Source organism: Eleutherodactylus coqui, chromosome 13 (assembly GCF_035609145.1).
Source record: "Eleutherodactylus coqui strain aEleCoq1 chromosome 13, aEleCoq1.hap1, whole genome shotgun sequence".
Lineage (NCBI taxonomy): Eukaryota > Metazoa > Chordata > Amphibia > Anura > Eleutherodactylidae > Eleutherodactylus > Eleutherodactylus coqui.
In genome coordinates, this window is record NC_089849.1 from 98,675,199 (window position 1) to 98,683,556 (window position 8,358).

Consider the following 8,358-nt stretch of genomic DNA (forward strand, 5'->3'; position numbering starts at 1 on the left):
AAGAAAGAATTCAGCAGCTATAAGAGCTTCACCGGCAGGAGTGACTACCACATCCCAGAGGCATGGTAGTCACCGCTCTGTCTTATGACGAAACTGAACAGCGCCAAACGGATCCCATGGCTATAACCATGAGGGTTTGATTTCCTCTCACCTGCCCAGCCTTTTACCATTAGAATATGCATTGTGTACTGTGCTTTATCTAGTATTTTGTGCCAGATCTATGATAAAACCTCTTACCGCCTTTAGCATTAGGGGTCATGCACATGGGCATACGATCACCATGTATTATGCATGCATATATCCTGTACATAACAGTGAATGACACATGCTCCATTTCTCTGTACATCATACACAGCCCTAGTATGGCCAACATATGGGCAGCGTTTCCATACACATCCCTGCTCTGAACAGAATGGGGAATTAGATTTAAAAAAAAAAATATCACACTGCGTATGTCCATAATCTCATCATTCCCAAGCATGGACAGTGCCATACTGCCAGCAGAGCTTATATATAGGCTGTCGTATGTAAACTACTGCAGGGGGCCTGAATCGTATGCATACACCCATAAGAACGAGTCCTTAAGTAGGGACATTGTTGCAATGTATCAGTCTAGACTAGTTGTTCAGCACTGGGGCCTTTTTGAAGCAAAAGTTTCCTGTGGAGCCCCAAAGCAGCACAGGGGGTGTGGGCAAGGGAGAGGTTAAGGGTATGTCTTATCACAACATGACTTTTTTTTTGTTATAAAAAGGGCAGGGCTCCCCCCCCTATTGCTGTCTCCAGTAGTAATGGGTTCCCCAACCCATCATTGGTCCCCAGTCTACTCAGCGCTGCAGCAGTGTCCGGACAGGTTGGAGTGAAGAAATGAACGAACAGGACCTGTGGTTGCATAGCAACGCTGATCAAATTACCGGACCCAGCTCAAGTGATCTGCATTGATTTACCACCACAGGTCCTGTTCCTTACTAGAGCCTGTCCGAACACTGCTAGATCAATGATTACAGCGAGGACCAAGACAGTTTGGGGAAACGCTGGTCTAGACAATCCTCTAAAGAAAACCAGTCTGGACTCGAGTGATGCATAGGGTATAGCAAGACTGCTCTAAAAGCAAACAAAAAAGGGTCAGGCTGTGGGTGGATGTTCTCATACACCAGCAGCAACTGAGATCATGATATTGAAGTTTAAAAGCAAAGGGAAAAAAAAAAAACTATTAAAAGTTGTAAAGTCTCATAGGGAGTAAGATGCATTTACACACCAAGATGATTGCTCAAAATGCATCAGAAACTGACAGTTTAACGGTCATTTTGCATTAGGTACTAATAGTCTAAATCATCCCTTTAGTAGTTCATTGCATGTATTTAGAGAACAGCAAGTGGTCTGTTCTCTAGATACAATTGCTATTGTCCTACAGCAGGACAGTAGCAGTAAGAGAAGGTTATCAGCACTGCCCATGGAGAACGGTGTGTGGTCCTTATCTTATTGTCCTCAGGGACAAGGATTTTGTGCAAACCTGAAGTCAGCGATGGGCGCATAGTTACACACGATTATTGCTCAAAAGATGGCTTGAGCAAATTTTAGTGATAATCATTGTGTGTAAGAGGGCCTTAAGACTGAAGGCCTATTTACACACAAAGAATTGTTCAAAAGATACGTTTTGAGCGATTGTTTTGCATAAACTGCTAATGGAAACTGTCTGTTAGCAGTTTATCACCTTCATTTGCATGTCATTGAGCCTCCACAAGCTGTTTGTCTGTTCTCTGCATTCAGCTCTTTTGTTCTGATATGGGGCTGCAAGCTGTATACAATGTACTCAGCGCTCCTGTGGAGAATACAGCACCAGGGACAGCAAACACAGCATGCAGTCGGTGTTCTCTTCTCTCTGGGTGAAGATGGATTTTATGATCACCTAAAAATAATGCTTCAGCTGAAGAGTGAAAGCATTCACACAGCGGTTATTTGCTGTGTGAATGCTTTCAAACGATTGCTTTTGAGCAATAATCATGTGTAAACGGGCGTTTAACTGAAGTTATCAAAAACGGGGGATCAAGGTGCCAAGTTACAATTAGTTCATTGATAGGAATCAGTATATGCAGCTATACTGAATAAATTAAACATTTTGAATGCAATGTATTGTAAGGCAGCTTTCAGCAGAGGTCAATTTTCCTGCTCCATTCTGGGGAGCAGGAAAGGGAAATCCCCGGGCCGAATAGCTCAATTTTATGAAGGAAACAAAGAGCCCATTAACCATTGGGATCTGTTTGGTTTCCACTGGAATCAAAAAGTGCTGCATGTAGAGCCCCTTATTTTGGTATACTGTGGCAGATCTGCAACAGAACCTCCAAGTGGAAGTTCCAGTGCAGATGTGAACCCAGCGTTAAAGACTTAACTTCAATGTTTGTCTGGAAGAACATGGCTTCAAGTCATAGCCTCTGAACCAAGATTGCCATACAGCCCCTCTATGAACAAATGCCATCTCATAAACCAAGCAAACGGCAAAATGCAGCTATATGCAGGCTTGTTTCAGCCAGCCTACACCTGCCCATTAGATAAAGCGAACAATCTAAGATGTATAGGGCCTTCCTGACTATATCCAAACAGCAGATGCTAGGGTAAGGATCCTTAATGAGAGCAATAGCATGAGCTTAGTTGTGTGCTGATCTGGCTTGGTTAGTTCTGACCCTACCACCAGAGGACACCGAGTCTCTTCAGGCTTCTCGTTGAAGCTCATGTAGTACTAGTCTAGGAATCTTATCAACAGTGAAGGGAAAGTCAGGAGGAAAAGCCAAGTGGGATTACTGCAATGACAACTACAACCACAGAAGTGATCTGCAATTAAGAATTGAACACTTATCAGGTTTGTTGAATTTTCTGTCCTGTCTTCTAATCCTAAAATAAACTTTCATTTTATAAAAAGTAAATCAGCAGTTTTATTGAGTCGACTTTGTATGCTATTAATCCCGAATAGAGGCAGAGTGCTGATGCGCTGGTCTGTAGACCATGAATGGATGCAAAAGCCATTCAGAACACTGCAGCAGCAAGTTCTATTGTGTTACCTGACCCTTCTGCATAAACACCAGTTAAAGTGAAAAAAAATGGTATATTTCCCAGATGAAGTATAAGTAGACATGGTTCAGTAACAAAATGAAGATTACTTTAATTTAAAATAACTTTAATACAAACTAAATATAAACTATTTCAGTTCTTAACATGTAAGACACTGACTTAATATACTTTAACATTTCTTTTATCAAGTATTGCACAATTTAGATACAAAAATTACAATTACATATCTCCATCTTATAGCAAAAATCTTAGTTTGTAACAGAAAATACAACTCTGAAATTACAGGTATCCCTCAATATTATAAGGTACAGTGAGGAATAAATTCTTTTTTTGAACAACTGGTGTCTTGAAGACTTTACAATTTCAGAAATAAAACAAAAAGTCTACATAAAGCTGCTGAAGGAATCACAGATCCGTAAAAATCTTGAAATGTGTAATGTAAATATTTATATATAAAACACATACAGAGCTGGAAAAAAAATCATTCCCTTTTATATATTTAGACAATATATAGTTTTTCATTTTACCTTTATATTTTCCCCCATATCCACCTTTTTAGACAAGTGGATACGCAGGATTCCAAGCCGTGTATGCATAAGTTATACATACCAATATTTTCAAGTTAGAAAATCAAAAATCAATGCCTATAAAAATTAGCTTCTAAATACTGTAAGAGGCAATATTCCTTAAAAAAATGTAGTGAACACAGAGTTAAGTATCAACTTAACTGAAAAAAAAAACAGAACAAAAAAAACTTTAAACAGAACAAAAGTATGTGCTTCTGCAACCAACCTTGCGTGTACAAGGGTTACAAGCTGAGGAAGAGAAAAATAAAAATAAAAAAAACACGTTGGCTTCATGCAGCTTGTACAATACTTTGGATATAGAAGCAGTTCTATTTCTGGTTAGTTAGCCATGACTGGCTGGAATTGCTGGTTAGTATACTGCACATTACTCAGGCTGAAACTCAATCCTTCCACCAGTGACTTCTCATTGAGACCACCATAAGTTGTAAACATGTCAAAAGCATTACTGTACGGTAGTGGGCCGAGGCCCAGGCCACTGTCACCAGGGCAGTTTATGCTGGACCTTCCTTGATCTTGAATACCGGGGAAGATAAATTCCTTTGCATTGGGGGAGAGGGCAGATGTTTTCTGAGAGAGGTTGGTAAGGCCAAGACTATAGACAGAGTGCATGGATGAGGACATAGCACTCTGCTTTAACAAGTTAACATTGAAGCCAAACTGCGTTGGAGAGGATCGCGCAAGCTTGTTACGGGCATTTGTCTTCATTTTAGTTGATCCAAACTTTGTGGCAGCAAAGGTGGCAGTCGTGAAGGTTAAAGGCTGAGTCACTCTGGGCATAAAGGTTGGACTTACAGTAGCAGAGTCACCAAAAGGGGGCGACGGTGAGCTTGAGACCGGAGATGCTTGATCAGTGATAGGCATGAACGCCTGGGCCTCAGGGTTAAAACTGTTCTTAATTTCTTTATCAAGCTCTGCTCCATTCTCAGTGCTGTCATCAACGTAAAGAACTTTGACTTGTCCCTTCTCTCCAATCTGGTAAGAAACTTCTGAGGGATCAATCCACACATTAAGATCCTGGGGAAGATTCCTACAGATATCTTCGATATCTAGACCACTCTCATTAGCAGCTTGTTCTATGATGGGCTCCACCTTCTCCCCAACATGTATGCACCTGTACCCCGAACCCTTGTAAGGTTTGTCAGGATACCAATGACCTTCATATTTCTTCTTCAGGAGCCTTTCAAGTTCTTCACCAAAGATGTTGACTCGTCGCCGGGGCAGCTTGTTGTACAGATATGAAATTATAAAATTCAATGCTACCTGGATTTCAAGCTGCATATCTGTCTTGCGCTTCAATACTGGCAAAGATGGCGTCAAAATGGCAGAAAGGAAGCAGTGCTGAAAACCTTTGGTTGCTCCTGAGGATAGAAAGAAAAAGGTTTTAGGTTTTATGCCTCACACCCCATAGAGCACTGTAACGAGAGCAGCAACACAATCTATCAAAGTTAAGATACAACACATCTTTGTAGAAAACCTTTAAAGCCTCCTGAGCAGCAGAAAAAGGCAGCAGAGTCTGAAGTTTGTTTAAGGGCTTATTGCCTTCTCTAAACCTCAGTGTTAAGACTTGGCAAAAGCAGATTTCATGTTACTTTTTAACAAACAAGCCTGCTCTTGGTCAATATTGACTCCACTCTTGATTTTCCTCTGCCTTGAGCTTCTGCGCTTTTCCAAGCAGGTTAGACAAGAGGAGTTCATGGAGTTGCTGAAGGTAACCCCTAACCACCCACTGTAGTGTCCTTTATCTGCCATGTAAGGCTGGGATCACACGGGGCGCAGTTGCTGCCGAATGTCTGCACGGAAATTCCGCCTGTGACTTTAATCCCGGGATAAGTCCGCAAAGTGGACGAGATTTGCAAAAACCTCGTCCATATGCTGCGGCCAAGCCACGCTGAAATGGACATGCCGTGCGGAATTCAAAGCTGCAGCATGTCAATTCTTTCACCGTTCCTGCGGCGGCCTCTCTCGCTTATATGGGGGACGGCCGCAGTGGAATGCAGGCTGCGAAGCCGCTCCAAAACCTGCAGGTTTTAAAGCTGCATTTCTCCCCCGGAAGTCTCACGGTATTTCCATGCGGTCATTCCGCGAGATTTCAGTCCCGTGTGAACCAGGCCTGAGTTTTACACGGATGTAGGACTGGGCCCAGAGTGCAAACTCTTAACTCAGATCATGTTTTAATGCCCTTACAGCCCCGGGGCTCCTCCCCCTTCATGTAACAATCTGAGACAGTATAAGGCGACCTTTAAACTTATTCTTTAATCAGCAAGGGTGAAGTGGAAAATAAAGATAGACAGAGGTAAAAATATATTCTATGTCAGATTACAGAGTAAGCCAACATGCCCAGAGTAGTCACAGGGGCAGGGGCAGTCCATCACAGACATGCCCAGAGTGGTCGCAGGGGCAGTCCATCACAGACATGCCCAGAGTGGTCGCAGGGGCAGTCCATCACAGACATGCCCAGAGTGGTCGCAGGGGCAGTCCATCACAGACATGCCCAGAGTGGTCGCAGGGGCAGTCCATCACAGACATGCCCAGAGTGGTCGCAGGGGCAGTCCGTCACAGACATGCCCAGAGTGGTCGCAGGGGCAGTCCGTCACAGACATGCCCAGAGTGGTCGCAGGGGCAGTCCGTCACAGACATGCCCAGAGTGGTCGCAGGGGCAGTCCGTCACAGACATGCCCAGAGTGGTCGCAGGGGCAGTCCGTCACAGACATGCCCAGAGTGGTCGCAGGGGCAGTCCGTCACAGACATGCCCAGAGTGGTCGCAGGGGCAGTCCGTCACAGACATGCCCAGAGTGGTCGCAGGGGCAGTCCGTCACAGACATGCCCAGAGTGGTCGCAGGGGCAGTCCGTCACAGACATGCCCAGAGTGGTCGCAGGGGCAGTCCGTCACAGACATGCCCAGAGTGGTCGCAGGGGCAGTCCGTCACAGACATGCCCAGAGTGGTCGCAGGGGCAGTCCGTCACAGACATGCCCAGAGTAGTCACAGGGGCAGTCCGTCACAGACATGCCCAGAGTAGTCACAGGGGCAGTCCGTCACAGACATGCCCAGAGTAGTCACAGGGGCAGTCCGTCACAGACATGCCCAGAGTAGTCACAGGGGCAGTCCGTCACAGACATGCCCAGAGTAGTCACAGGGGCAGTCCGTCACAGACATGCCCAGAGTAGTCACAGGGGCAGTCCGTCACAGACATGCCCAGAGTAGTCACAGGGGCAGTCCGTCACAGACATGCCCAGAGTAGTCACAGGGGCAGTCCGTCACAGACATGCCCAGAGTAGTCACAGGGGCAGTCCGTCACAGACATGCCCAGAGTAGTCACAGGGGCAGTCCGTCACAGACATGCCCAGAGTAGGCCTAAAAACTACAGGGGTGGGGGGTAAAAGCTTCTCACAACATTCCGGCAGCAGCCATGGTCGGCCCAGAACAGGTAGGAGCTGAGCCTCCCGCAGAGCCAGGTGTGTACAGGTACTGTACGCCAGGGTTATACAAGGGCTAATTAGATTACACTAGGGCTGTGCCGCTATACCAGTCCTGCCACATAGGAAGTCACTTGTGGGATTAGAGATAGCTAGGTGGATCCTGTACCCAAAATAACCAAGACCAGGCTATAAATACAGAAGCCTATAGATAGCACAAATACATCTAAGAACAGGCAGTTTATTGTGGCACCATAGGGCAGTGCCCCTCACCAGTCTGACAGCTGGTTGCCCCAACTTAGGACAAGAAAAGCCAGTCCTCTTGTCCGGATGCGCACACGCACGCACACACACACACACACACACACACACACACACACACACACACACACTTTTAAAAAGTGCCAACTACCTAGGAAAATACATTCTATATGGTATGTGCCAGCCTGCCCATCCCACAGGTAGAGGCCCACACAGCAGGATGTCAGTGAGCAGTGCCCTCCTAGTAACAGCTGGCAGCCATCAGGTGCAGCACATCCAGCTGTCGTGTACAGGCCTGTCAGTGACCTCTATAGACGGGGCCCTCCACCACCTGCCGCTCACACCGGGCCGGCCAGCTACAGCCGTCACACATCCAGGCTCCTCACACTCATGGCCGCCACATATGGCCCGCGTCAGTCACTGCAGCCGAGCAGACAGAAGGCCCTCCTCAGTACTACACGGCACATACAACGCCGCTACGTATCACTCACAGGCCCGTCAGCCGTCCACGGGGCCCGCTCACATACGTACGTCAGTAACAAGCCCCTATGCGTCACACACAGGCCCGTCAGCAGCGCTCAGTCCCGTCATACGTGTCCACAAGCACGTAGGGAAGGCCTTACCGAGCTAATACGGCTGTACAGGGGCTCCGCTGCCAACTACCCCAGCACTCTCCAAGCAACGTACTGGACTTCAGTCCGTCGCCTGTCAGGTAGATTATTTATACCGAGTCTCCGCCATTCTAAGTGCACGGGGCGGGAACGAAGCAACATTTCTGCCAATAAAGAAGCGAGGCTTCGAGAACATCGGGCTTCTATTGGTAGATGTGACTGTCAGTTAAGGAGGCGGAGTAGGTACGTCACGGGGCTGGATGATTCTCGGGCAGTGATTGGCCACTAAAGACCCAATGGTTTTGCGTGCTGTTAAATGTGGGTCAGCAGGTGTTAAGCGATTGGGTGATTGAATTGTCAATCACCAGGGACCAGAAGGCTCTATTTATAGGAGTACTGCCAACTGCAATGGGCGTTCCTC

General features: G+C 46.3%; 1 protein-coding gene across 1 annotated transcript; it reads right to left on the reverse strand.

Annotated features, from left to right (window-relative positions):
- Positions 1–3,129: 3,129 nt before the first annotated feature.
- TOB1 (transducer of ERBB2, 1) lies at positions 3,130–8,093 on the reverse strand. Its single transcript, XM_066586547.1, has 2 exons — positions 7,950–8,093; positions 3,130–5,008 (listed from the first exon to the last, which is right to left on the reverse strand). The coding sequence occupies exon 2, from the start codon at positions 4,926–4,928 to the stop codon at positions 3,969–3,971; it is 960 nt and encodes a 319-aa protein (XP_066442644.1). The 5' UTR covers positions 4,929–5,008; positions 7,950–8,093; the 3' UTR covers positions 3,130–3,968.
- Between the last annotated feature and the right edge of the window lie 265 nt (positions 8,094–8,358).